General features: G+C 36.7%; 6 protein-coding genes and 2 long non-coding RNA genes across 8 annotated transcripts; 2 read left to right on the forward strand and 6 right to left on the reverse strand.

Annotated features, from left to right (window-relative positions):
• Positions 1–2,132: 2,132 nt before the first annotated feature.
• Positions 2,133–2,589, reverse strand: LOC108824991 (putative F-box protein At4g05475). Its single transcript, XM_056995519.1, has one exon. The coding sequence runs from the start codon at positions 2,574–2,576 to the stop codon at positions 2,250–2,252; it is 327 nt and encodes a 108-aa protein (XP_056851499.1). The 5' UTR covers positions 2,577–2,589; the 3' UTR covers positions 2,133–2,249.
• A 340-nt stretch (positions 2,590–2,929) lies between these two features.
• LOC108824992 (F-box protein SKIP19-like) lies at positions 2,930–4,132 on the reverse strand. Its single transcript, XM_056995518.1, has 2 exons — positions 3,777–4,132; positions 2,930–3,617 (listed from the first exon to the last, which is right to left on the reverse strand). The coding sequence occupies exons 1-2, from the start codon at positions 4,130–4,132 to the stop codon at positions 3,083–3,085; spliced, it is 891 nt and encodes a 296-aa protein (XP_056851498.1). The 3' UTR covers positions 2,930–3,082.
• An 863-nt stretch (positions 4,133–4,995) lies between these two features.
• LOC108827507 (uncharacterized) lies at positions 4,996–6,776 on the reverse strand. Its single transcript, XR_008939062.1, has 2 exons — positions 6,076–6,776; positions 4,996–5,618 (listed from the first exon to the last, which is right to left on the reverse strand). It is a non-coding gene; the product is annotated as an uncharacterized LOC108827507 (long non-coding RNA).
• A 430-nt stretch (positions 6,777–7,206) lies between these two features.
• Positions 7,207–8,620, forward strand: LOC108827505 (uncharacterized). The gene is made up of 4 exons (XR_001945681.2): positions 7,207–7,480; positions 7,889–7,966; positions 8,075–8,129; positions 8,377–8,620. It is a non-coding gene; the product is annotated as an uncharacterized LOC108827505 (long non-coding RNA).
• Positions 8,621–9,192: 572 nt separating this feature from the next.
• Positions 9,193–10,581, reverse strand: LOC108827501 (F-box protein SKIP19-like). The gene is made up of 2 exons (XM_018600910.2): positions 10,051–10,581; positions 9,193–9,962 (listed from the first exon to the last, which is right to left on the reverse strand). The coding sequence occupies exons 1-2, from the start codon at positions 10,416–10,418 to the stop codon at positions 9,368–9,370; spliced, it is 963 nt and encodes a 320-aa protein (XP_018456412.1). The 5' UTR covers positions 10,419–10,581; the 3' UTR covers positions 9,193–9,367.
• An 8,326-nt stretch (positions 10,582–18,907) lies between these two features.
• On the reverse strand, positions 18,908–21,800 carry LOC108826315 (uncharacterized). The gene is made up of 2 exons (XM_018599695.2): positions 21,670–21,800; positions 18,908–21,310 (listed from the first exon to the last, which is right to left on the reverse strand). The coding sequence occupies exon 2, from the start codon at positions 21,293–21,295 to the stop codon at positions 18,989–18,991; it is 2,307 nt and encodes a 768-aa protein (XP_018455197.1). The 5' UTR covers positions 21,296–21,310; positions 21,670–21,800; the 3' UTR covers positions 18,908–18,988.
• A 2,769-nt stretch (positions 21,801–24,569) lies between these two features.
• LOC108824372 (uncharacterized) lies at positions 24,570–26,029 on the forward strand. Its single transcript, XM_018597786.2, has 2 exons — positions 24,570–24,811; positions 25,167–26,029. The coding sequence occupies exons 1-2, from the start codon at positions 24,697–24,699 to the stop codon at positions 25,979–25,981; spliced, it is 930 nt and encodes a 309-aa protein (XP_018453288.2). The 5' UTR covers positions 24,570–24,696; the 3' UTR covers positions 25,982–26,029.
• LOC108824392 (putative hydrolase C777.06c) lies at positions 25,914–27,956 on the reverse strand. Its single transcript, XM_018597809.2, has 9 exons — positions 27,643–27,956; positions 27,297–27,438; positions 27,084–27,211; positions 26,858–26,999; positions 26,656–26,761; positions 26,511–26,575; positions 26,406–26,441; positions 26,215–26,324; positions 25,914–26,129 (listed from the first exon to the last, which is right to left on the reverse strand). The coding sequence occupies exons 1-9, from the start codon at positions 27,807–27,809 to the stop codon at positions 26,072–26,074; spliced, it is 954 nt and encodes a 317-aa protein (XP_018453311.1). The 5' UTR covers positions 27,810–27,956; the 3' UTR covers positions 25,914–26,071.
• Positions 27,957–27,982: the final 26 nt, after the last annotated feature.

Consider the following 27,982-nt stretch of genomic DNA (forward strand, 5'->3'; position numbering starts at 1 on the left):
AAAGAAAAAAAACGTCTTCCTTTGCAGGAGCTAGGACCTAGCAAAGGAGAAAGGTATCTAAGCAGGAGCAAGCCGGAGTTACAGCCTTGACAAGAACACTAAACAGAACCGAGCTAAACGCAGCGGTCTGAAGAGATAGTCAAGCTGTAGTCAGTGAAGGGGTTTAGCATTATGCTTTGGCAGTAATTTTCCATCTTTCTGTTGAGGTTACTTGCGGTTTTGAGATTTCTGCAGGTCTTGAGACATGAGACAAACGATGAGAAGTAGTAGAGTTTGCAGAGAGTTGAAGCCAGTTTGAGCTTAGGGAGAGAGGGTCTTGTAGCAAGACTGTACTCAGACAGCCTTTGCCGGTTGTATCATCGTCATCAGCAAGCTCCGGCGGTGCAGATGGTCGGCGGCGACGGTCCCTCCGACACAGTCGGGGGAAGAACCCGGCGGGGAAATACCAGTAAAAGCTATGGACCAGTGGATATTTCCGTAAGTAGTAATGGTTTTTGAAAAAGCAGAAAAGGAGTTGGTGATTTTTATCCAAGAGTAGATAGTCAGCTTTAGGAACTCCTAATACTCTGTTGGGTAAAGACTGTTTTCGAGACTCGGGCCTGAGAGCGAAAAGATGAGCGCTTTTTAATCTTCTTATTGGAGGGATTGTGTATAACACACATATACATAAATTTTAGAAAATTACATATAAAATACCAAATTACTCAAGCACTATTTCCGTAATTTCCATATGTGTTCATTTGCTTTAGTTTATGTTAAAGTTTGCTTAATGTATTTTATTTTTTGAGAGCTTTGTTTAATATATTTTTCTATTTCTGTGAATTTTAATTTAATGTTATGTAATATTTATTATATTTTATTTTATATTGGTATACCTAAATTATTCTAAATAAAGTTAGCAAATGTATTTGTGAAAGAAAATAATTGTAAGGACTAGAAAGAAAATAATTGTAAAGACTAGAAAAAAATGCATAGTAGTTTTGAGGTTTTTGAATAGTGAAACTTCAAATTTGAGGTATCACTATTCAAAACCTCAAAATTTGAGGATTTGAAATTGGATTAAAGTGATAAAAACCTTAAAATTTGAGGATTTAAGGTTGAGTTGTAAATGCTCTAAGAGCACCGTTATAGGAGATTTCTCCACCTAGTTTGTTAATCAAAAATATAATTGAAAAAAGATAAAGTAAGATAGAGAGAGGATGAAAAAGAGTGAAACTGTTCAACACCAAGATATCTACATATGTCCTATTTATATTGGTTTAAATATACTATAGGTATTAAATTAATTGCTACCATAAAACTAGAATAAGTTACTCTCTCTGTATCATTTTCTGTATCATTTTAATAGATGTTTAAAGTTTTGCATAAAGATTAAAAAAATATAAAATTTTATGTAATTTATCTTGGTTATATAAAATAACATTAGATAAAGTTAATTCAACCAATAAGAAAAAGAAATACTCCCTTGGTTCGGATTTATAAAACGTTATACGATTTGGCACATAAATTAAGGAAATTTGATATATTACCTGTTTTAACCTTTGTTAGTGTTTAATGTTCATTTGACTTCTACGTTATTATTACTAGTGATAATTATTTACAAGGGTAGAGTAAGTCACTTTTGTCATCTTTTGCATAAAATTCTGTGAACGTCATATATATTGGTACAAGAAAAAGTTTGTAGAACGACATATAAATAAGAACGGAGGGAGTAGTATTTTATAATTGGTTATAAATTTCAAATGACATTAAATTTTATCTAGAACTACGAGAACATCATTTATTTTGAAACAAAATTGAAATCATGCTTTAAGTGTCTTTGACTATTCTACTAATTGACTATTCTACTAATCAATGAGAGTTATTGCAAACTCGTGTATCATTCTGCAACATGTCGCTTCCATGTACTACCGCATTGATCACCATTAGAGGGGGTATCATAATGGTCCTTTGATGTTCTTAATACTCAATCCTGTTTTGTCAAGAAACTCGACTATCAAACCAATGGTTTCAACAAATTGATTCCTAACTCGTAATGAAAACATTCCGAAATACATAGAGTAACACAAAGTTCACAAGTGCATTCATCAGCAGAGATCCATTAAATACCGTTTCACACCAAATGAAAAAGAAAAGCATCATAACATTGTTTAAACGAGAGTTAAAGACCCTGCTCGCAGAGCTTCCACAAAGTTCAAACGACATACCGAGCTGAAAAGACTACGAAAACCACATATCCTCTGCATTGTTCAGTAGAACTCATCCCAATCGTCTGATAAATCATAGTCGTTAGTTCCATATGGGTAACCAGCGGTTGAGTCATCCCAAAGATAGTTGTTGGGGCCTAATAAATCCTCGATGTTAAATCCATATGGGTGATCAGCGGTTGAGTCACTGGGGCGTCTCAACTCTTTGATCCTCTCGGAGCATCGCTTCTCCAAATCCCCTTCAAGTCGTACGTTGAAACACTTGCGTAAGTCAAGGTGTTCCAGGTGAGGACAACCATCAAGAATGGCGGTCAAGCCAGTGTTGGTTAGTGAGTTCCCAACAAGTTGGAGGTGGCGTAGTCCAGGCATGCTCTCTGCAATAATGAATCTGAAATTGTGTTTACAGGATACATAATACTATAAGAAAACTTGAAGAACGAACAGATGAGGAGAATGATATGATTGATCTTGCTTTCGGCCTCACAGAAACGTAAACTTTCTCTCTCTTACTCATAGAAAAAAAGGTTTCAGATAACGACTGGGATGCCAAGTGATTGCATGACCAGAGCTTGATGGTGTGCGTTCGGCCATTCCTTAAGCTACAACGAACTTTGCTATTGATGAATTTGTTCCAAAACCTCATTAGATTTCTCAGAGACCACTTATAACTACGCTACCAAATTCTGGAACCACAAATTTATTACATAATCTTGGCTCTCAAGTTTCCGTTCCAGTCTGATTTTTGAACCAAAAAAAAAAAGCTTTGAACGATGCTAACTAGCAAAAGGCTTTATTTCTTTAATAACAATGCAGAATAAACTCACAAACTTTTCCTACTAAGGATAAATATCGTCGCTACCAACCATCAGTAGTGATCAGCAGTCGGAATAGTCACTGTCACTTGAGAAGTGATGGTAAGGATCTTTAGGTGTTTCCATGTGGATAACAGTAACATTATATGGGTAATCATCAGTCGAGTCATAAGGTCGTCTAAAAACTTTGATCCTCTCGGTACAACGCTCCTCCAGACCCCAGATAAAAGTAACGTTGAGACACTGACGTAAATCAACATGTTCCAGATCCGGACAATTGTCAAGAATGGCGGTTAAACCAGTGTATGTTAATTTGTTTCCGAAAAGCTGGAGGTGGCTAAGTCTGGGCATTGTTTCAGCTATAGCTAGAGCATCATCGTCACTCACGTATACAAAACGCTGTAGTACCTCGCGGTTTAGCTTCAGTGTCTTCAGATTAGGACAAGACCGGCCTACAACTTTCAGAGACTCGGCGGACAATGAGCAGTATGAGACCTCGAGTTCTTCAAGCAATGGAAGCTTCACAAGTGCTTCAGTAAGTCCTTCAGATGTTATCGTAGAGCACATTGCTAGGTTAAGGCTTCGCAAGTTACTTGAACTGCAAGTAATTGCGTGTAACAGATTAAAAAGACTGAAGCAAAAGTAAGAAACTCAGGACGATGAGATGCAAAACATTAACGAAAGAAAATTTCCTAGCAACACGTGACCTCTTCTATAACAACTAGTTTTGACAACATGAAGAGAGAGAGACGTTAACCTATAGGCGATGTAGTTGAGGAGAGAATCAGTACCGATGAACCAAATGCCAATCTCAACCAAGCCTCCCTGGCTACGATCCACTGCGTGACGACACATTGCCACGTGTTTGTGTCTGTCGTTGTACGACAATTTTCCTAGGTTACGCATGTCAATCTTCAGCCACATCGCAGGGTCTTTGCAGACACCACGCCAGGATGTACACACTTTCTGAGCGTTTTCCAATATGTCAATCGGATCGAGCCTGCGCAGGATCGATGACGTCAATTTAGACGGAAGCCTTGCCCAGTTTCTACACTCTCCCTCTTTCAGCACCGGAGTCATAGACGAATGTGGCGGTGAAGAGGAGGAAGCCATTTTTGTCTGGTGATCTCGAGTTGTCTCGAGTCCATTATATAAAGGGAGTGAAGTAGTTTCGAGTTCCAAGACTTTTTCGTAGACATCACCATCACGGCATCACTCAATGACTAATAGGGTCCCAAGGAAGATGACAAAGGCGAAGAGGAAGAGACCATTGTCTCTGAATGGTCAAAATTGCATCAGGTTCATTAAATAAGTAGGTAAAGCAGTTTCAACTTTCAAAGACTTTTCGTATATACTAATATACTACTCCCTCCGTTTCAAATTATATGTCGTTCTAGAGCAAAATTTTTGTTTCAAAATAAGTGTCGTTTTCGGTTTTCAATGTAAAATTTATTGAAAATATTCTCTATTCTATTTTTATATTGGTTGATGTGTATTGGTAATAGTATTTTTATTTTAGAAATATGTAAAATTAAATGTTTTCTTAATTTGTGTGCAAAAACTTAGAACGACAAATAATATGAAACGGAGGGAGTATTACATTTCTACAACATTATTTGAAGCAACCTAACATTACTGCCTGGCGGCATGTTTAACCTTCAAAACAAGATATCATATTTCTAATACACATATGATACGGCCCGTGGTATATTGTCAGATATCAAAAGTTTAGTCGAAGAAACATGAAATAACACACGACCTTTTCTCAGGGGCGGTCCTGTAATACTTGGGACCATAAACAACAACAAAAACGGGGGCCCTGTTTATACTTAACATATAGAAATATAACAGAACAACGAGAGTAGAAACATGGTAGAAAATTATCTATGTAATATTTCTAATAATTGTAATATTATAATAAATCAGATTAGAAAAAAAAAAAGTAGAAGAAGAAAAGAAAAAAGGTAAGAGCACCATTAACCCAAGCTTCCTAAATGGAGTGCTTAATCAATTTTTAATAATAAAAATGTGTTAAGCACTTAATCTAAGAAACCTATAAATTGTTGTTCTCCAATGGAGATTGCTTATTTTGAGGTGCTTTAAGAAAAAAAACATTCTTTTTTTTAGATATGATGATGATGAGCCTCCGATGGTGATGAGCATATTTGGCATGATAATAACTTGTTCATCTTCAACCTCTAATGCACGAACACTCGCACAGTTCCTCAGAACAGCCCTGAGACAAGTACAAGTATCACCATCCAAAGGAGTGTCCACTGATGCACATAGTGCTACTACCCATATACAGTCACTCCTCTGTAACCCGCTCTCCTTCTCAACCAAAAGTATCCTCTTTTTCAGCCTTGACACTCGCGTCACCGAGTCCATTCCTTGTATTTCTGAAACCACCACACCAAATGACTCATCTGTAACTGTGTTGAGACGTGTGCTGAATATCCCCATTAGCGCATATCCCCGCAGGAGTCGTTGGCATTTTGAGATAAAGCATACATAAAAACGAGTTCAGTTCTTGTCCATTAAGAGAAACACTGATTATAAGCACCCCAAGAAGCCTCATCCACTCGTTTAATGTCCGTGACTACAAATCACAGAATAGAATATTAACAACATCAATCAATACTTGAAAGCACCAGAGACATCATAGGTTCCTATCAATGGCATTCTCTCTCACAACACTAGGCTAGCCAGAAACTATTACACTAGGCTAAAGTACCAGAGACATCATAGGTATCTTCCATACTACCATCTTCCATACAATCACAGTAGCAAGTATTCACTCAAACATGATCCAAAGCAACCAAATTTACAGAACAATCAGTAACAGTATAATCAAAGAACTTGCCATTAACAACTGTAACCTCAAATTGAAGAGCTACGATCATTGGGAACCAAAAGACTGAATCTTTCACAATACATCAAACGACATTATCTTAGATATGACATGAGTTACAAGTGTTCCCACAGAGAGAAAGATTAGGCCTTTAGGATAAGTGAAGACAGTTTTGTAAAAAAAAGGGGTTTGTATATAAACTTACTCAGACAAAGGTCGCTTGTTGATAGCACAAGGATAAACCGGAGCTCCGATGATGTTCTTGTTTATGTTACTGAGTGCTCTTCGTGTCTGCCCATTCGCCGGATTCACCTTTCATCCACGTAAACCACCTTCAATAACAACAAGTCGCTTAAGTCAATCAAAAATAGAACCAAACCAAAAGATTAGTGTTTCAACGTGGACAATCGAAAACAGAACCAAACCAAAAGATTAGTGTTTCGATTAAAGAATCTGATCACGCAGACAAATAAAAAATTTGGTCTTTGATGCGATTAAAGAATCTGATCAAAGACTTGAACAAGAATCATAAAACCCAGAAGAAATCAACGTGGAGATGAGAAGGAGGAAACCGAGACCGAACTTTCTTCTTCCCCTTCAACGCTCATCCTCTCCCACTGGCCGATACCTTCTTCGTCGTCTTCTTCTCTTTATCCGTTGTATCGTGGAGGAGAACCAAGGTAGAGTGATGAAGCGTGGAGGAAATCAACAGAGGCTGAGGTGATGAATCGTCAAATTGATCTGTGGAGAGAGAGAAAGGAAAAAACCCCAGACTCTGTCTAATTGTAACACGTGTCTCCAAGCACCGTTTGCTTCTGTTGCTTAATTAAGCTCCGAAGCTTAAGATAATTGTAATTTTTCTTTTTTTTAATTACAAAAAAAACTAAGCACCCACTTAAGCTCTCGCGTTGATGCTGTAAGAGAAGCAAGAAGAAAAGCTGCGGTGAAAAAATTCACATTTATTGTTCTTTTAATTAATTATGGGTCCCACTTTACATATAATATCTTCTATAGATTTTTTTTCATTGCTGTTCTCGGAACTCATTTTCTTGTTTACTGGAAAGCTACAAAAAATTATAAACATAACTGCATTGATAAATTTTAAAAAATCGGGGGCCTTGTAGAAGTGGGGCCCAAGGCCTATGTTTCAGGTTGCTCGGTCCAGGGACAAAAAACTTTGTAAAGGCAAAAAGACTTGGTCACGTAACACAAGGACAAACAAAGTTTATTGATACTAAGACCATAAGTATCGCTGGTCCTTGGTTGGGTCCTAATGGGTTTTGGGCTTAAAAATAAATGGAAAAAGAAAAGAAATTAGTGGGACGGACCTTAATTAAGAACCTTGTTGGGTCGTCCTAAGAGGTACGTGTCGCGTTTTAAGGAAGAGGCGAAGTCGTCTTCTCCCTTCTTCTCTGCTTCTCCGCCGATTGCAGGTTTGCGTGATTGAGCTTCGTCAGAGACGGCCAGCGATGATGGGTCAGAAAGAAACTGGTGGGTGACAGAGCAGAGGTCGATCATCAATAATCATCCTTCACAACTCCAAGTTCTTCTTTCTCCTCAAGATCCAAAGCTGCTCAAAGATCTCTGCCCTCAACTCTGATTAAGTCCTGGTAAAAAAAGTTTCAAAATTTTGATTTTATTCAAACATGTACTTCTTGAATATGCTTTCATCTAGTAGATAATTGATCTTTGAATTGAAAGTATCTTGCTTTCTCTGTTTTTGAGGTAAAGAATTTTAAAGATTTTTGATTTATGGTTTGGTATTATTTAGACAGAGAGTGGTGGAGTTTAGCTGAGTTTGTGTCTTGATATCTCTCTGGTCATAATAAGCATGTCGACAATGAAACAATCACTTGCTCACTTGAGCCAGTCCTTGAAGGCTCTTGAATCTCACCTCACTTTGATCAAAACCCATAACACCATTTCAGCTATCTTGGACTGTGTTCGTGCAACCGGTGCTACTAAAGTCGTCTTTAGTCACCTGAGGTTGATATGAAGTTACCCTTTCCTTGTTGTAGATCCTGTTTCGTTGGTTCGTGACCATACCGTGAAGGAGAAGCTTGTGGAACGTGGTGTCTCTGTGCAAAGCTACAACGGTGATCTATTGTAACATATCCTCATCGTTGTTTGTTGCAAAACGGATCATCTTTCGAACAGTCTTAATAAACCTTTTCCACTTATTCAACCCTTTATCTTGTCTGCAGGTTTATTACCCCACCAGCTCAGTATAGATCTCCACAAAGAGGATTTATGGCAAAGGTAAAATCATTCGTATTTATTGATCTGTTACCTTGCATTGGATCACCTCCATGGGATTGGTTTTGGTCAGTAAGCGTGAACTTGAATAGAGTGTATTTTACATCTGATCTTTAACGAACAGACCCAAATGCGCTTGGAAACTGATCCAATATGAATACCTATATAAGCATGTATAACTTATTTGCATTTCCGTAACAAAAAGATTTGAAGATTTCTTTGTTGATCTTGATATGCAAATACAATGCAGCAAAGGGAAAAGATAGAGCAGAAGCAAGCGCATATGGAGGAGGACAGAAGCAATGACCTCAGAGGCTGGACTCTCGGTTTGGAAACATGAAGGAAGCGAGAATGAGAAGGTTTGCAGACCAGGGTACGTACGTGAGTGACTAATAAGAAACTTATAAAATCCTACCAATAAACTCTATTTTTATGATTGTCCTTACCAAAATTTCTTAAGTACAAAGTAATAATAAAATATTTAAGGACTCAAATTTTGGGACAACCAGTAATGATGCTCTTAATACCTAAAAAAATCTTCTAAAGGTTTCACATGCGTATCTGGTAGAGCACCGTCGTCACTCTAGATGTAAAGGCGCAACTAGGCACAGGGGTTTATCTTCAATGTCTTCAGATTTGCAAGAAACTTTCTTAGACTCTGCTGACAATGAGCAGTATGAAACCTCAAGCACTGGAAGTTAATCTCACAGATGCTTCAGCAAATCTAGATCTATTATACGATAGCACATTGCAAGTTTAAGGATTCTCACTCAGATACATGAACTGCAGATTGCTTAGAAGTTAGAAGCAATGCTATATATAATCTTAGAGAAGAAGAACACAATAAGATGCAAAATATATTTTCCAAGCATCAAATAACCTCAAGCGAACCATTTGTACACCTCCCAGAACCCAACTAAAGTTCTTAGCAGTCAAACCTATTAGTTAAGAACACTTGAATAGCAAAACTACTGGTTCAGCAAATTGACTGCTAACTTGCATTGCAAGCATTCCCAAGTACGAGTAATTCAAAGTTTAACAAGTGCATTCACCAGAAGAGATCAAGTAAAGAAAAGCATCATCACATTGTTCAAACGAGAGTTAAAGCTCAAAGCTTCCACAAAGTTGAAAGGGCATACCGAGATTAAAGACTAGGAAACAGAGAGAAAAGGGGGAATATAAACAAGTCCATAAGTTGACAAGACAAGCGAAAACCACATGCCCTCTGCATTGTTCAGTACCTAGTAGAACTCATCCGAATAACAATCGCTGCAGTCTGATAAATCATAGACGTTATAAGTTCCATACGGGTAACCAGCGGTTGAGTCATCCCAATAATAGTTGTTGGGACCTAATAAATCCTCAATGTTAAATCCATACGGGTGATCAGCGGTTGAGTCATCCGGGCGTCTCAACTCTTTGATCCTCTCGGAACATCTCTTCTCCAGATCCCCTTCAAGTCTTACGTTGAAACACTTGCGTAAATCAAGGTGTTCCAGGTGAGGACAACCATCAAGAATAGCGGTCAAGCCCGTGTTGGTTAATGTGTTCCCAACAAGCTGGAGGTGGCGAAGTTCAGGCATGCTTTCCGCAATCCCTAGAGCTTTCTTGTCATTAAGCTCTTCGTCATTAAACCGGGGGTTAGGTTCAGAGTTTAACCTCAGCTTCTTCAGATTCGGACAAGACTGTCCTGCAACTTTCAGAGCCTCTCCTGACATTGCGCCGTATGTGATCTCGAGGTATTCAAGTAACGGCAGTTTCCTAACTGCTTCCACAAATCCCTCGTCTGCTATTGGATAGCACATTATGAGCCTAAGGCTCTTCAGATTACTTGACCTGCAAGCAATTACAGGACCCACTTCAAATCACTCAAACTAGTAAGACCTTTCATACATAAACCCTAGAGCTGAGAAAGAGAGTGAACCTGTCGGCTATGTAATTGAGTAACTCATCAGTACCGAAGTACCAAATGTCGATCTCAAGCAAACCGCCTTGGCTACGATCAACTGCGTGACGGCACATGATCTCTAGGTCGTACCCCATGCTTCCCAAGTCTCCGTTGTTGTACATGTCAACCTTCCGCCACATCGATGGGTCTTTACAGGCTCGACGCCACGATCTGCACACTTTCTGAGCTTTCTCCAGTATCTCAATCGAGTTAAGACGGAGTAGGATCGATGAGATCAGTTCCGGCGGAAGCTCCGACCAGTTTGTAGGCTCTTCGTGCTTCATCAGCTGAGTCACGGAAGTAGACTGCGGCGAAGAGTTGGAAGAAGAAGATGAAGAAGCCATTTCGGAGGATCAAATCTCCATGTCGCCGAAAGTAAGCAGTGAACTTAGGTTTTCTGAGCTTTTTGCTTCCGTGTCTTATCTACGGTTTGGTCCTTAGTAACACATGTAAGTAGACGGCGGCATAGTGTACGAAGAAGCCATGTCGGCGAAAATAAAAGTGAAATAGGTTTTCGGACAATCCATCTGCCTTCGTCACTTATTTACGGTTTTATCCTCACAGTAACATGTAATTATCAAAACAGTTTAGGCTGTATAGTAAACCCAGTGTCTTAAAATAATATTATGGGCCTAGACCCATAACTACGAAGCCAATAATGTTTAGCTAGTTGTGTTAATTTAAGCATTTCTAAACTGAACCTAAAGGGGTCTAGTTTTTTATTTTTTTTGGAAAAATCGCATAAAAAACCTTCAAAGTGTCACTTATTAGCATTTTAAACCTTGAAGTTTTTTCACTAACACTTTTAATCTTCAAAGTGACTTTTGTATCATAAAAAACCTCCAAATCAAAAAGTTGACCTGTTCAGCAGGTAATTTTTCAAAAATAATTATTTAATTAATAAAATAAACAAAATAAATAAATAAATAAATTCAAATAATAAATAAAAATCGAAACCTTAATAAAATTCACAAAAATGAAAATATAATAAAAAATTGAATAAATATTTTTAAAATTAAATAATTTTATAAAATTTTAACAAAATAAAAACAACTAAAATTGTAATAATAAATAAAATTAAATTTAAATAGAGAAGAACTAAATAAAAAGTTCAATTTTTTAAAAAAAATAGAAAATTCAAAATTGATTTTTTTTAATTATAATATTTTTTCAAAAAATATATCATATCATTCTGGACAACAACAATTTCAAATATATCAATAATGACAATGATGGTTTCTGACTTTTAATTAATTATTGAGTTTTTATTAAATTTTACGATTTTTGTTTAATTTTTTGATTATTTTACTAATTAAATAATATTTTAAATAATATTATTTAATAAGTAAAAAAAACAAAAAAAAAACCAGAAAATTAAACAAAAATCGTAAAATTTTATTAAAACTCATAAATTAAGTAAAATTAGAAAAATATAAAAAATCAGAAAATTAATCAATATTTAGAAAATTAAAGTTCAAAAATAAATGGGATAAAACTAAAAAACATAAAAATAAAAAATTCATATATTTCAAAAAAAAAATGAAAATTCAAACGTTTTGAAAAAGATTTTTTGTCATTTTTAACGATGATGTTGGAAACTATCATTGGAGATATGGCAATTATCGCCATTGTTAATGGTTATGTGAGAAACCATCATCGTCACTTTTGAATTTTGAATTTTGAATTTTCTATTTTCCTTTTTTAAAAAAATTTGTGAACTTTTTATTTAGTTTTTCTCTATTTAAAATTTAATTTTATTTATTATGAATTTTTAGTTATTTTATTTTATTAATACTTTAGAAAATAATTTTAAAATATTGATTTAATTTTCTAAAATTTTAATTTTTTTTTATTTTTGTAAATTTTATTAAAAGTTTTGATTTTTATTTATTTTTTGGATTTTTTATTTATTTATTTTGTTTATTTTATTAATTAAATAATTATTTTTGAAAAATTACCTGCTGAACCGGTCAATTTTTTTATTTGGAGGTTTTTTATGATACAAATGTCACTTTGAAGGTTAAAAGTGTTAATGAAAAAACTTCAGGGTTTAAAGTGCTAGTAAATGACATTTTGAAGGTTTTTTTATGCGATTTCCCTTTTTTTTTCTCTTGAAAAGCAAGGGTGGAAAATGGGAAGGATTTGGTTTGCGCTTAGTTCAGTTTAGTTATTGAGTTCTGAAAAATATAAAATGAAATCAACTGTAGTTATCTTGGTTTCATTTGTGTTAGTTCGGTATGAATTGAGTTTAGCTTGTGTTTGACTCAACTATCAGATTGTTTTTTAAAAAAAAAATTGGTTCTATAAAAAATCAATTTACAAAATATAAAATTAATCACCATTTGATCAGTCATTAACTTCTTCATGTTTGGATCTAAAACATAAATATTATCACAATGAAACATGTAAATTCTTTAGTTTCAAATCATTAGCTTCGTACCTAATAACATTACCATAGGTTTTTTTTTTTGGTTTCGCTGAAAAATATAATTTTATTTCATTGTTGGTTGTATTTCATCTACTCATCTAGAAAAAAAATTCATAAAATTATATTTTGGTTAAATGGTAAACTATTTTAAATCTTAATATATTTTATTTTAAATCTTAACATATTTAAAATATTTTAATTAATCTAATTAAATAAACACGTTAGATTTTTGGTTTGGTTTAAAATCAAACCAATATAAACCATTTGAGTTGATTAAAACTTTAATTGAATCGTTGGAACATATACTCTACGTTATTTGATTTTTTTTGTTCCAGTTTTTTTCACTCATATTGAAAGGAGTTGATGACTTGCCTTGCAATGAACATGTTTAACACTTAGAAGCTACTATAAACCATATGTGAAAGCTTAACCGCTAATCGCTCAACTCCGATCAAGAACTCCGAACAAGACACCGCGATATGTTGACCCAGAGTTCACCGCACTTCTCTCAACCAACGGAGAAGCCGCTATAACTCTCTGGAGCTGGGATCGAACCAGCAACACTAACTGCTCACAAGCGAGCTCCGATTACACCCTATGACTCGTGAACGATCTCTCTCTCTCTGTGAAGTCTAACAGAACAACCTAACAACCAGAGAGACGAGCTAATGGTTTTATACTTAACCATTTACACACGTGCAAACCCACACCTAGCTCTAGGAACCGTCCACGTGTCTAAAGATTAAAACACCTATATAAAACCTCTGACTCAAACCGAGTCTTACCTACACTTAGTATAAATCTACCTAAGCTCGAAGTCTTGTATCTTCCCGCTTGATTCGATGACTATACCTCATCCTTCAAATCTCCACCTTAGGCACAGATCAACCTCCATACCTCACTTGTGCTTTTGACCAAGCACCCGAATCCTTCACCGGATTCCACACACCCCATTGCGGGATGCAAATAGAACTTTACTCCTTACCAATATGAAACATCTTCAATGCTTCCTTCACCTTGTAGACCGGTAGAGCTTTAGTAAAGATATCCGCTGGATCGTAAGCTGTAGCAATCTTCAGTACACGAACAATCCCCTTCTTGATGAGATCTCTTCCAAAGTGGTACTTAGTAGCGACATGCTTAGTTCTCTCATGGAACACTGCGTTCTTAGAGAGAGCTATGGCGCTCTGAGAATCACAAAAGATCTCCACCGTTTCCTGACCAAAACCCAACTCCTCTGCTAAACCTTTCAACCACACTCCCTCTCGTATGGCTTCTGACATTGAGATGTACTCTGCTTCGGTAGATGACAGAGCCACTACCTTCTGAAGTTGTGATCTCCAGCTGATGTGTTTCCTCCAGCAGTAAATACTATACCGTTGCTAGACCTCCTTTCATCCAAGTCACCTCCATAGTCCGAATCACAATAACCTTTGACTACGAACTCTCCCTTATTCTTGAAACAGAGCCTTGTTTCTAACGTGCCTTGGATGTAGCGTAGAACCCACTTTACTGCACTCCAATGATCTGGCATCGGGTTACTCATGAACCGACTGATGATTCCTACTGGATATGCCAAGTCTGGACGAGTCCCTATCATTGCATACATGATACTTTCGACTGCGCTTTGATAGGGAACACCTTCCATTCTATCTCCTAACTCTTTGATCTCTTCGTTTGAGGGTGACCGAAGCTTGAAGTGTGCTCCCAACGGTGTTGCCACAGGCTTGCACTAATCCATCTTGAAGTTATTCAGGACCTTCCTCAAATAACTCTCCTGAGATACCCACAAGCAGCCTTTTACTCTGTCTCTCTCAATTTCCATTCCATGTATCTTCTTAGCATCACCGAGATCTTTCATCTCGAACTCACTGTTGAGTAATATCTTCAGCTTCTCTACTTCAACTTTGTCTCTTGAGGCTATTAGGATGTCGTCAACATATAACAGAAGGTATATGCCACTTCCCTTCCCCACGTTCTTGAAGTAGACACAATTATCATACTGACTTCTCTGGAACTGATTCTCTTGCATGAAGTCATCAAACCTCATATTCCACTGACGCGGCGACTGCTTCAAACCGTACAGTGATCTCTTTAGCAAACACAATTTGTCTGGATGCTCCTTATCCACAAACCCCTCAGGTTGCTCCATCACGATGTACTCTTCGATGTTGCCATGAAGAAAAGCTGTCTTCACGTCCATCTGTTGTAGTTCCATGTCGAAATGAGTAACTGCAGACAACATGTATCTGATTGAAACATGCTTCACGTCTGGAGCAAAGATCTCTTGATAATCAATCCCTTCCTTTTGTGAATATCCCTTTGCTACTAGTCTGCCTTTGTACCGTGGATCCTCTACTCCAGCAATACATGGCTTCCTCTTGAATAACCATCTACAGCCGATTGCTTTCTGCCCTTTAGGTCTGTCCACTAATACCCACGTCTTGTTCTTCTTAAGAGATATCATCTCTTCAATCGCTGCCTCAATCCACTTGTCACTGTCGGGGTCTTGAAGTGCTTCTTGATAGCTACAAGGCTCGGTGCCTCCATCCTCCACTATCATACACATCATCACTTCAAATTCTTCTTCATAACTCAGGAAATCACACTCGTACTCGCTGAGCTTTGCTGGTGGAACTATCTGCCTTCTGCTCCTATCTCTTGCCAGTTGATAACCAGACAAGTCTTCAGTTTCATCTGTAGTAGGCTGATCTTGAACGCTTCCTTCGTTATTCTCCACATCTGCGGGTACTCCACCTTGAGAAGAACTGCCTGCAGCCTCTGTCTCATCACTGACCTCAAACCTCAGAAGCTTCATGTCTGACTCTTGAATCTCTGTTGACTCTTGACCCCTGTCCTTCACATCCATGTAGAGCTGATCTTCTCGGAATACAACATTTCTGGTAACAACACATTTTCGTTCATCTAGAATCCAAACCCTGAAACCCTTCACGCCTTCAGGGTAGCCAATGAAGATCCCTCGTTTGGCTCTAGGATTCATCTTCCCATCATCTGAGTGTATATATACTACAAACCCAAACCTCTTCAGCCCTGTAAGCGATGGCATGACTGATGTCCATATCTCCTCTGGAACTTTGAAGTCCAGAACTGACGATGGTGATCTGTTGATAAGGTACACAGCTGTAGACGCCGCCTCTGCCCAAAATTTCTTCTCCATTCCACTCTCGCTGAGCATACATCTGACCTTGTTCATGATAGACCGGTTGAGTCTTTCTGCGACTCCATTTTGCTGAGGCGTGTACGTGCAGGTTCTGTGACGCACAATGCCTTCTTGCTTGCAGAACCCGTCAAACGCTATGTTACAGAACTCGAGTCCATTATCTGTACGTAGCCTTTTGACCTTTCTTTCTGATTGAGTCTCAACCATCCTCTTCCATTCACAGAAGCTCCTGAAAGCTTCATCTTTATGCTTCAAGAAATATATCCATACTTTCCGAGAGAAGTCATCAGTAAATGATATGAAGTATTGACATTTACTGAGACTGAATGGAACGTTGGGTGATCCCCATAGATCCGAATAAACATAATCCAACTTGTTCTTCGTGACGTGCTGAGCTGCACCATAGCTCGACCTATGAGTCTTTCCTATGATACATGCTTCACAGAACTTGATGTCTGTAACTCTTTTGCCATCGAAGCAACCCTTCTTCGATAGCTCTTCTAACCCCCTTTGACCGATGTGACCCATCCTGCTATGACACATTCTTGTTTCTTCTTCACTCAGGATCATAGGTTTGTCGACGTTGCTGACTGAAACGTTGACTTCTGGAACCAAGGCTTCACCTTGCAGGATATACAGAGAATGACGTCTCTGACCCTTCATGATCACCGTGCATCCCATGATTACTTTAATCATGCCATTACCACCTCTGAAATCACAGCCCTGCTCCTCCAATGTCCCTAGAGATATCAAGTTTCTGGTGATGCCAGGCATGTATCTTACACCACGAAGAAGAAACGTGGTGCCATCTGGATTTCTGAAGCGAACTGAGCCTGAACCTTTAATCTCTGACACTGAACTGTTCGCCATGTGAACCTTTCCTGAAGCCCCTTCCTGATAGTCTTGGAACACATCAAGTCTTGATGTCATATGGAACGTGCAGCCAGTGTCCAGAATCCATTCTTCTCGATCTGAGCTTTCTGAAGACAGATTCACCTCTGACTGCTGCAGACGCTTCCCTTTTCTGAAGAACCTGACTTTCCCTTGTTCCTCTCAAGCCACTTGTAACACTGTTTCTTGAGATGACCTTCTTTACCGCAGATCCAGCAGACTCGCTTTCCTGCTTCTCTTGACTTTGAACGAGACCTGTTCTTATCCCTGCCAAAATTCACATTCCTAGAACCCGATCTACCCCGCACATAATGACCCTCCCCACTAGGCCTAGAGCTAACAGAATCTTTAAATTCCAATTCCTTAGATCTAGCAGCACTAGCAACTTCCTCTACCTTAATAGCATCTCTACCATACTTGAGGGTTTCTTTTAGAGAATCATACCTGCTAGGGAGAGCGTTGAGTAGTAGAATGGCATGTACCTCTTCTGGAATCTCGATGCTGAGGTTGCTCAGGTCTGCCATCATCTTCAAGAAGTCATCCATGTTCTGGTCAATGGATCTTGAGTCCTAAATCTTGAACGAGTAGACCCTCAGCTGCGCATGGACTCGGTTTGGAAGGCTCTGCGTCATGTAGAGTCTGTCGAGGAGAGACCATGCTTGAGCTGCCGTCGTGCACTTGTCAATCTTCCGTAGAACTTGATCGCTGACGCTCATGAAGATGAGATTCATCGCCTTCTCATCTCTCTCCGATCTTGATGCTTCGCTTGCATCCTTCTTCTTCTTCGCTTCAGGATCATCGTCTTCCTCCTTAGGATCCGTCGGCTCCGGTTCCTTGACTCTCTATGTTAGAACATCCTTCAGGCCGTGTACGCTGAGATTTGCGTACATCCGCTTCTTCCAAATCGCGAAATCCCCCGATCCGTCGAACATCGTCACCGTAAAGTGATTTGGCGTAACCTTGATTGTCTCCATCGCAAAAGGCTTCTGTCGTCTTCAATCGTCGTTGATCTTGCGCCAAGTAACCTGGCTCTGATACCAATTTGTGAAAGCTTAACCGCTAATCAAGACACCGCGATATGTTGACCCAGAGTTCACCGCACTTCTCTCAACCAACGGAGAAGCCGCTATAACTCTCTGGAGCTGGGATCGAACTAGCAACACTAACTGCTCACAAGCGAGCTCCGATTACACCCTATGACTCGTGAACGATCTCTCTCTCTCTGTGAAGTCTAACAGAACAACCTAACAACCAGAGAGATGAGCTAATGGTTTTATACTTAACCATTTACACACGTGCAAACCCACGCCTAGCTCTAGGAACCGTCCACGTGTCTAAAGATTAAAACACCTATACAAAACCTCTGACTCAAACCGAGTCTTATCTACACTTAGTATAAATCTATCTAAGCTCGAAGTCTTGTATCTTCCCGCTTGATTTGATGACTATACCTCATCCTTCACCATAGAAGATGGTAAAGACGTCCACTAAAACAGCTTATGGACTTACCGAGAAAAAATATATGAACGAGTTCATTACCTAGCCTCGCCACTTGAAATATCAATACAACATTTCTGTGCATTGCTCAAAGTTACTACATTGTGGATTGCCACCCCTTAATTTTTGAAGCCTATAGATAACTTTAAGACACAATTTTTTTTTTTTAACAACTAAAGTTTATATATCTAGTATATTTAAATTTTTAAAATTAAAAGTAATGTTTTACAGTATGTGAGGACTGATTATGATGCTGCATATCGTTATCTACTTATCAGATTTACTAGTGTTTTATGGCACCAATAATATAAATTATATATAATGGTTCAAACTATCCACGACTCATGAGTCCACACTTGTTTACTTATCGTGGATCTAATCTCATGCGATGATGATTGGTGTGTTATTTTTGAGAGATTTGAAAATATTTATGATAGACTTTACGATCGCCATTGTAGTTTGGTTTCACTCTCTCAAGCACTTTTTAAATTACCAAACTAGTAAAAATATCAATCAATAAAAATACCTCTAAAATGGAACTTACACCTTCTCCAATTTATATGCAGTACTTAGACTCTTCAGATCTTCATGATCCACGCCACAAATCACTTGTACCTGTGAGAAAAAACTTACATTGTTAAATCATATCAGATCAAATAAGCTTACGAAGAGTTCTTGCGACAGATCAAATGGAGATAATGGATCATTAGAACCCAAATAAAAAGAATAAACCGCTAGATAAATGAAACATCAAGAGAGAAAAAAATACTATAACTTGAATTATATCCATGCGACTATTTTTTATATGACATTTGTCAACCAGTGGCGGAGGCAGAAAAAATGTTGACGAGGGTCATAATATAAGTTTGCTTAAAGTACATAAACCATTGAAAAAAAAAATCATGATACATTGAAATTCAAAGATGTACTCTACGCTCACTCATACTTTGGAAGCGTTTTATGATTGTTTCGTTTGTCACCGTATCAAGAATTTGCTTTTCAATAAAACAAACTAGACAATCACTTAAAAATTCATCACCAATACTATTACGCGATGCCGTCTTCACAATGTTCATGGCAGAGAAGCACCTTTCAACACTTGCAGTTGCAACAGGAAGAATCAAACATAGCTTCAAAAGACGATAAACCAAAGGATGAGAAAGATGTTTCCTTGTCTCCACCAATACACGAGCAAGATCACCAATACTCTCTAGATTAAAAAATCTTTGATCTTTTTTCACATTATCAAGGTAGATGTCAAGTTGTTGCTCAAGAGATCTTCGCTCCACACAACTAAAATCATCTGGATAAAGCTCAGCTAGTCTCACCAACAATGACTTGTCAAACTGAACAAAAGAATCTATCGGACTTAAGGATGCCATACAGATTAGTAGTTCAGAATTCACCTCATCAAATCGATCATTGAACTCTTGAAGCTGCAAATCTAGAACAGTGTAAAAACACTCCACCTTATAATGATGCAAGTTTGTGATGCCAGTTTTTCTCCTTGGTCTTCTTGAGTCAACAAAGTCTTCATCCATATTAGGCACTTCAGTATTATTCTTCTCACTAAAAGAATAAACTTCAGCCACAAAATCATCCCATCCTTCATCTCTAAGCTTCTGTAACTGTCGCTTAGTAGATTCAACCAATGAAACTGCATTCAAGATCTCTTGGTCTCTTTTCTGTAGAGCCTTTGACAAATTATTAGTGAGTCCCAAAACAACAAGCATCAAGTGAAGATGAAAGACAAAACCAAAGGTCTGAAAATATTTGAGGAGACCATATGCTTGCTGTCTTTTGTTGCCGTCTGTGCCTTCTTTCTCGATATGTTCAAGAACTTCAATAACACATGGAAACATCACAACAAGACGTAATAAAGTCTTGTAATGTGAACCCCAACGAGTATATCCAGGTCTTTTAAGAGAAAGGTCTTGATTCAGCCCAGTTCCAGTCTTCATTTTACCCTTACTAATCTCTTCTTCCATTCTCTTGCGATTACTTTCAGTGAGCATAACTTTCCTCTTACAAGAAGCTCCAACCACATTCAACAGAACATGAACCATATCGAAAAATTCTCCAACTTCAAAATGCTTCTTTGCACCAGCCACAACAACCAACTGAAGTTGATGAGCAAAACAATGAACATAGTATGCAGATCTACTTTCTCTCAAAATCAAAGATCTTAAACCATTGAATTCCCCTTTCATATTGCTGGCCCCATCATAACCTTGACCTCTCACCTTTTTCAAACTCAATCCATGTTTCGAAAACAGATCATCAATAGCATCCTTCAGAGTTGAAGAAGATGTCTCTTTCACATGACTAAGGCCAACAAATCTTTCTTTTACGAGCCCAAACTTATCAACGAAACGAAAAACCACAGCCATTTGCTCTTTATCTGAAATATCAGCAGATTCATCTACCAGCAAGCCAAAGACATCATTGTTGATTTCTTGTATAACAGACTTAGTTACTTCTTCGGCAAAGCAATGAGCAATGTCTTTTTGGATAGGAGGAGAAGTCATCTGATTATTTTTAGGAGCATTGTTCAGCACAACTTTCCTAACAGCCTCATTTTGACTAGCCGTATACTTCAGAAGCTCTAAGAAATTACCTTTGTTTGTTGACTCTTCTTTCTCATCATGACCACGAAAAGACAATCCTTGGTGTAACAAGTGTCTAGAAACATCAACTGAAGCACTCAAACGGATCCGATAATCATTTTTCACAGCATTGGTTTGTTTATGTAAAGCATGCTTGATAGACTGACCTTGTCTCATCAAGTTTTCACACTTATTTCTAGCATCGTTGTGAAAACTAGTATGATCTCCCATGTGTTTACTGAAACTATCAGCCTTATTCCAACTAGAAAACCCTGTTGACACAAAAGCATCACTTCCGCCTTGTTTTCCAGCTTGAACTCTGAACAAGTAACAAAACAAACAAAAAGCCTTTTCTTGTTCCACACTATACTCTAACCAATCAGAGTACTGCTCAAACCACTGTGGATTAAAGCGTCGTAATACACCTCCTATTGATTTTTTTTGAAAAGTATGACCACTAGGTTGACAAGGTCCTCTAGTCAAATACTTGCGCCGTACCTCATCTCTTTGATTATAAGGATAGTCTAAAATGTTTTTCCGCTTAGCTGGATCCCACGGCAAATCCTCCAAGTTGATATCAGGAGCTTTTCTTTTGTTCAAATTCAAATACCGTTCCATTTTGTTTGATGGTACCTGCAAAAAATAAAATAAAAATATATATCAAACTAAATATATAATATAGCAGACAATCAGTACTGCAGACAATGTTCACTTCTCTATGTCGATAGTTACAAAATTTGTATGTTGAATAATCATTCTGTTTTGTGCAAATGGCATCCTATATATAGAAATTTGGTATTTTATTATTTGAAACTATGAAACATAACAATTTCAGTGTTAAATAATCTAAAAATCTAAGGAACAAGGCAACAAGCCAGAATAAAAACTAGTCTTAAGATCTTTTCCCTTTTATAAAAATATAATACGATAATTATATCTAGTAGAAGAAGAAAGCTTAAATTAAATATTTAACAAATCACAATATATATTACCTTTGCTAGTCGTTACTGCTGTTGCTTGTTGTAGTCGACGAGTTTCAGAAGAGAAGAAGAAAACTAAACGTCTAATAGCTAAACTAATATAATAATTAGGTTTAAGTCATTGAAATAATATTGTTAATGGGTTTATTTTATTTAGTGGGCTTAATTTGTTATAATTCTTTATGTAAAATTTGGTGGGCTGCAAGTTAATTAATATAGTTATTAGATTATGGTCCATAAATAATTTGGACAAGGGTCAAAGTAATTTAGATTGGGGTCAGAAGAATTTTAACTGGGTCAATAAATATTTTGGACCAGGGTCATTTTAAAATTCTTAATAAAAGCCATAATGTTTTCATGATTTCACGTGGGTCATATGACCACCGTGACAGTGAACTGCCTCCGCCACTGTTGTCAACACAGTTTTTGCTTCAATCAGTCCAAGTTGATAAGATTTGTACATAGTCAGTACATTTTATCTGAGAAAGAAAATCGGGATGGTGTGAGTGGTTTCATGGACAATATTACATTATTCGCCACGTGCATGCTTTGGAAGTTTGAACATTGGAGATAGACCTAATTCGAGTTTTGGTAAGAAGGTGAAGAGTTTAGTAGTTACATAAAGAGGTGTAGTTTTGATGTTCATTGGTTCCGAGTCAAGAGATAAGTATAGGAATTTGTAATCATTTTCTAATTAAATGCACACAAAATAAAATTGTCAACATCTTTTGGAAAAAAACAGTTAAAACATTTTTTTAAATCTCGTTTTAGACACGAGCTATATTCAAACATAGTAGAGTGAAAATAATAAGATAACCCGTGCGACCGCACGGATATTAATTTTCACTTTTAGTTTTTATTTATTTATACAAAATAGTATATTTATAATATTTGATTGTTTTATATTGACTAAGTTAGGGGTGGATATTTGGATACCCACTCGAATTCGGTTAAAATATATTCGGGTTTGAGATTTTTGAGTTTAAAGATTCTACCTTTATTCGTGTATTTATAAATTTTGGTTCCGGTTTGATTCAGATCTTTGCGGCTTTGATAACCCGTTTAAACTATTTTTAAATTTTCAAAATTTATATATCTTTAAATATCGCTAAATCTAAAAATAAAAATAAGCCAAAGTACCTAAATCTAAAAATGTAAATTTGAGTAATGTAAGCTAAAGTACCTAAATTAAAAATTAAAAATATGTTTAACTTGAATATTTGGATGGAGAATAAATATATATATTTTAAGTATTTTTGGTGTTTTGATAATTGTTTATCTACTTTAGATGTTTACTTTTGACTATTTTTTATATTTGAAATATTTTAAGCAACTTTGAAATAGCTTATATCTTGGATATTAACTCTAAAAATAGCTAACATATTGAATTGTATATAAATATGATTTAAATACATTCGAATATCTGAAATATTTCATTCAGATCAGGTTTAGTTATGGTTCTCTAGATACCAAAATGGTAAATCCGTTTGGATATTATCTAGTTTCGGTTCAAATTTGGTAATATTTTTCGTTCAGATTCGTTAAATAAAAAAATGTTGATATTATAATTTCTATGAATTGTTTGTCCAATAAAAATGCAATTTTTTTAATTTGACATTGATTTAGTGGAGAAGTTAATGAAGTGTATTTAATTCAAAATTAATTTTGGAAAATACATTAATCTAAGTGAAAAAGATAAAGCATTAAAATAGGAAATATTATTTAACTATGTATTTAATTTTGGAAAACACATTAACTAAAGTGAAAAAGACAAACATAAAATAGGAAACTTAATTAATACTACAGTGGCATGAAGTGTAAATAAAAGTGAAAACTAAGGGGTATTTTTAAATGAGTACTTCTCTTTTAATAAGATAGAAGATGTCAAGCCTTTGCTTTCCTAAACTGAACCAAAGAGCGGTCAAATTTGTTTTTGAAAAGCAAGAGTGGGAAGTTTAGGTTATGTTTGGGTTTTGGTTCAGTTTGGTTGCTTCAGTTCTAAAAGTGAACTCAATCAAAACTATTTTGGTTTGATTTTGTTTAGATTAGTTTAAAATGAGTTTGCTTTGTGTTTAGATCAGTTAATCAGATTGGTTTTAATTCGATTATAGTTCATCTATATAAAAATAATTTTATTAATAATAAAATATTCATCATTTGATCACTAAGCCATACTTTTTCAAGTATGGATCTAAAATGTAAACATCAAAATAAAAATATGTAAATTCAATAGGTTTAAACCATTAGCTTCAAACCTAGTAATATTATCAATAGTTTTTCGAATTTTGATGATAGTGAGAATCATGTTTTTTGTAATGTCATCGTTGGTTGTGTTTTATCTACTTATGTTCAAATGTTTAGATTAGACAGTTAACTATCTTAAATTTTAATATTATTAACTTATTTAGTTAATCTAATTAAATTAACATATTGGATTGTTGGTTCGGTTTGATTCAAGCCTAACTAATCTAAATCATTTGAGTTGGTTAAAATTTTAAAATAGCTGGAACATATATATATATATATATGGTTTAAGTTCAGTTTGATTCCCTTTTTTATCTACCCTGTTGAGAACAGTTTGTGACTTGCATTACAAGGAAGTGAGGAACACTCGATCTTGATACGCCCATCAGTACATGTCTTTTATTTTTAAGAATTTCAAAAGTTTTGTTAATTAACTTATAGTTTAACTTCACTCTTCAGACACTTTCTCTCCACAAATAAATTAACGAATTATAAATTGTGACAAGTATTAGAGACCCAATAATCGAATAAATTGTTAGGGCTAGTCACCATTCTATGTTTTTAATAGAAAATGAAAAAAAAATAGAGCGTGAAATCAGGTAAGACAGGTAAAATTAGTTGGAGAAAAGCCGAGCCAAAAGGGTCAGACAAGACAAGATGATTCTCCACTAATTACGCCATACAACATTGCAACAACCAATAATCTGTTATTGTCCAAATCTCAAACATGTTCCTTTGTCCATTAGTTCTTGTCTGATTGATTCTCTCCAGGCGGCGTTTCTAAAAGGGAGAAACATGAGCCGGCTTCGAGCATTTTCTTCGCCGGATTTAGTTCCTTCTGATTCTGGATCTGTTACATCCCCAACAAGAACCACAGAGCACCAACCTCATGAAACTTCTGGTCTAGAAGGTAATATCAATCTCATATAACCTTTCATCTAATAATCTTTAAGTTCTTTCTTTTGATTTTTCTCAGAACTGATTTAACACGTTAACAAAGACCGTTTCAAAACCTGATTTCTATAGCTTTCCCAATATTAAAAAAAACGCAGCACTCTCTTGTATGTATAGACGACAAATCAGGTCATAATTAACCGAAAGGATTTCTCTTAACATAATCTTCTATAAATGTCTAATTCCAGGTAAATAGCCCATTTAAACATATGTATTTCCCGCCTGGTTGTTTCTTTTAACATTGTTTTTTTTTTTGCTATTTCCCGCCTAGTTGTTTCTTTTAACAAGTGTTTCTTTGCGTGTCTGTGAAGGTATCTCAACGAATGTCAAGCTACTCCTGAAACTGGTTCAAGATCACAACGAAGCTAACTCAAAGCAACGCGACGAATGGAAGGCACAGAGAGTTACCACGATGATGGCGATTCTCGACGATGTAAAGACACGGATACTGAAAGCTCAGCAACAATCATCAGGGAAAAAAGAGCTTAGAAGATGCAACACAGAACTGAAACCGAGGCAAGGTCTCAACAAGAGTCCAACAAAGCCGCCACCGAACGATTCCGACGATGTTCAGAAGCTGAGAAAAGACCTGAGCGCGAGCATGGCTGCAAGAAAGAGTCTTCAAATGATGTGTTCGAGTTTAGGCAAGGAGAAAGAGATAATGGCTGTCGAGCTTTCGAGGAAAGCTTACGAGTTGACAGAAATGGAGGAGCTTATAAGCGACCTCAAGGCTCAAAACGAGAAACTGCTTAAGAAAGTGCAGAACTGCGCGGTTGAGCACAAGAAAGAAGATGGTGATGGAGGAGGAGGAGGAGGAGGAGGAGGAGACAAAGGCATGCCTCTTCAGGGAAGAAACAAAGAGTTGTCTGAACAGCTTCTCAAGTCTATTGACGGATACAGATCTCTTAAAAGGAGATACAAAGAAGTTCAAGAGGAAAATGGAATCATGAGACAAGTTCTTAAAGATTCTGCAGAAGAAGTGAATGCTGGGGCTCAGAGACTAACGGAACTGCACGAGAAGGTCACAAGAGAAGATGAAGTGGATCTTGAAAAGGAGATTACAGAACTAGAGAAGTTGTTTGAAGAGATTGGTCTTAAAATCTCCAACCATTCCCAAATAAAGTAAACAAACAGAGGTTTTATTTTTGTATCAATATTCAGATTTTTTCCATCCTACAATTGGTAACAAGAATCGTGAGACTAGAGTCTCTCCATTTCATAAGTTTATTGGAAGCCTTAATCCATCATGAGCAAGCTGTACATGGATTCCTTCCCTAGAAAAATGTACATAGTCCCATTACCTTTCAGCTATGTGGAATTACAAAAATGATACGACACTGTAAAATTTTCATTGCGTACCTTAGAGACCATTCTACAAGCATCTCATTGTATTCATGGTGGTCAAAATCATGTGTCATACCAGTTAAAAGCACTCTCTTTGGACAGAGCCTCTTTATGATCTCAAGAGCCTAAAAGAAGAATAGTAAAACTTATCTTCAAAAACAGTGAAACATTAATTGAAAAAATGAAGGAAAAACATGGAAACAAACCTCAGGAAAACAGATGTGTGTAGGTTGTAGTCCTCTCTATTGTCAAAAGAAATTGTCAGCAACCAAAAGTTTCCATGAAAAAAAAAAAAGGCTGCAGAATGTTACCTTAAATGGTAGATTTGTATCCAGGATAAGAAGATCTAACTGTCCAGCTCCATCTTTGGAGATAGCTGCATACTCAGAGATTCATAACAAGATGAATCAAAGACAATGCAAACTACAGTGAGATTCCAAATAAATTAGCTCATACCATACTCAGTACTAGGTGGGATGCGTGATACATCTGATATATAAGCCACTTTACTTTTATGGCCGAAGAGGAAACCTAAGGCAACGTAATCCTCTCCATGCATCACCTAAAGCAAAACATAAAAGGGATCAATATCTCATGGAAGAAAGAAAGAATGAAAGAATCATACTATTTTTTATTTTACTAAAAGTAAGTTTTTAACTGGAAGAGGAGTGAAAGATAAGCCTGAAGCAATAAACGGTTTGTCACAATTCTCTTCTATGATTCTCCAGTCAAGCTGTGAAACACGTCTTGGTACTTGTTTAACCTTCTTTTCAACCAAATAAGGAAACCTCGTAGAAATGCTGCACAACAAGTGCCTTTTATTTCTCACCAGAGAACACTTACTAAAAAAGGAAAGAGAGAACAATAGTTTCTTTTTTTATTACCTTTCCATTGTAAACTGAGATAGAAAGACAGGAAGCGGACTGCTGTCAATGGCTGAACCACGCGGTTGAAAGGATCGAATATCATCTAGGCCAAGAATTGCGTCTGCGTGCTCATGAGTTAGAATGATCTACAAAAAGTAATACAATATCATCATTAGAAGTTAGATCATTGTGTAAGAGAACTCAAGAAGGTAGGCATCTTAAGGGCTTAACGGAATCAATTCTGGGGATCTTGTAGCAGGTAAACCAACGAAGGACTTGCTCTCTAAAACTCTTGCCAACATCAATGATTATGTAATAATGTCTACCATCTTCTTCCTGGCAGCAGTAATCAATCAAGAGCGATGTATTGCATCTGCCAAAATTCAGAGTATCAAGATTCAAGATCTGATCAAAAGGATCCATCAAGAAGAAACACATGATTTTTCGAACAGGGAGAGCAAAAGATGACAAACTTTCCCGACCAAATTTCAAAAGGGTCTTTACGGACAACAACAAGATTTAAAAGACCAACACACACAAAGAGACAACTGATGTCGGAAAGAGACAAGATTTTTACCTGTAGTTAGGGTTAAGATGAGGTAGTAAAGAGAGAGACTGAGAAAAGACATTGCAAGGAGGATCCGATGGCTGGAGTAAGCATCGGAAATCGGGAACTGCGAGGGAGCAGCCTGTTCCGAGGAAGATCAGGGCCGTTAGATCTTCATCGATACCGTTCTTCTCCATCCTCAGGACCTCAAGAGTCTTTGATCTGCTGGTCTAGTGAAAGTTGACTTAAATGTCAAAGGCTATATGTTGGTTTGTTGTATTATAGTTGAGAATTTTAGATCGCTGACACAGAAGAGGAAGTGATGACTTCGTGTAATAATATGACTTCGTGTAAAGACATAATGCTTTGA

The sequence above is a fragment of the Raphanus sativus genome, chromosome 9, assembly GCF_000801105.2.
Source record: "Raphanus sativus cultivar WK10039 chromosome 9, ASM80110v3, whole genome shotgun sequence".
NCBI classification, from domain to species: domain Eukaryota; kingdom Viridiplantae; phylum Streptophyta; class Magnoliopsida; order Brassicales; family Brassicaceae; genus Raphanus; species Raphanus sativus.

Coding starts and splice junctions, on each gene's coding strand:
- LOC108827501 (XM_018600910.2), bottom strand. CDS start 10,418: ATGGCTTCTTCATCTTCTTCTTCCAACTCTTCGCCGCAGTCTACTTCC. Junction 9,963..10,050: donor CTCAATTACATAGCCGACAG/GTTCACTCTCTT, acceptor AATTGCTTGCAG/GTCAAGTAATCTGAAGAGCC.
- LOC108824372 (XM_018597786.2), top strand. CDS start 24,697: ATGAGCCGGCTTCGAGCATTTTCTTCGCCGGATTTAGTTCCTTCTGAT. Junction 24,812..25,166: donor TGAAACTTCTGGTCTAGAAG/GTAATATCAATC, acceptor GTGTCTGTGAAG/GTATCTCAACGAATGTCAAG.
- LOC108826315 (XM_018599695.2), bottom strand. CDS start 21,295: ATGGAACGGTATTTGAATTTGAACAAAAGAAAAGCTCCTGATATCAAC.
- LOC108824392 (XM_018597809.2), bottom strand. CDS start 27,809: ATGGAGAAGAACGGTATCGATGAAGATCTAACGGCCCTGATCTTCCTC. Junction 27,212..27,296: donor AGATCCCCAGAATTGATTCC/GTTAAGCCCTTA, acceptor TACTTTTTGTAG/ATCATTCTAACTCATGAGCA. Junction 26,325..26,405: donor CACACATCTGTTTTCCTGAG/GTTTGTTTCCAT, acceptor TTCTTCTTTTAG/GCTCTTGAGATCATAAAGAG.
- LOC108824991 (XM_056995519.1), bottom strand. CDS start 2,576: ATGCCTGGACTACGCCACCTCCAACTTGTTGGGAACTCACTAACCAAC.
- LOC108824992 (XM_056995518.1), bottom strand. CDS start 4,132: ATGGCTTCCTCCTCTTCACCGCCACATTCGTCTATGACTCCGGTGCTG. Junction 3,618..3,776: donor CTCAACTACATCGCCTATAG/GTTAACGTCTCT, acceptor AATTACTTGCAG/TTCAAGTAACTTGCGAAGCC.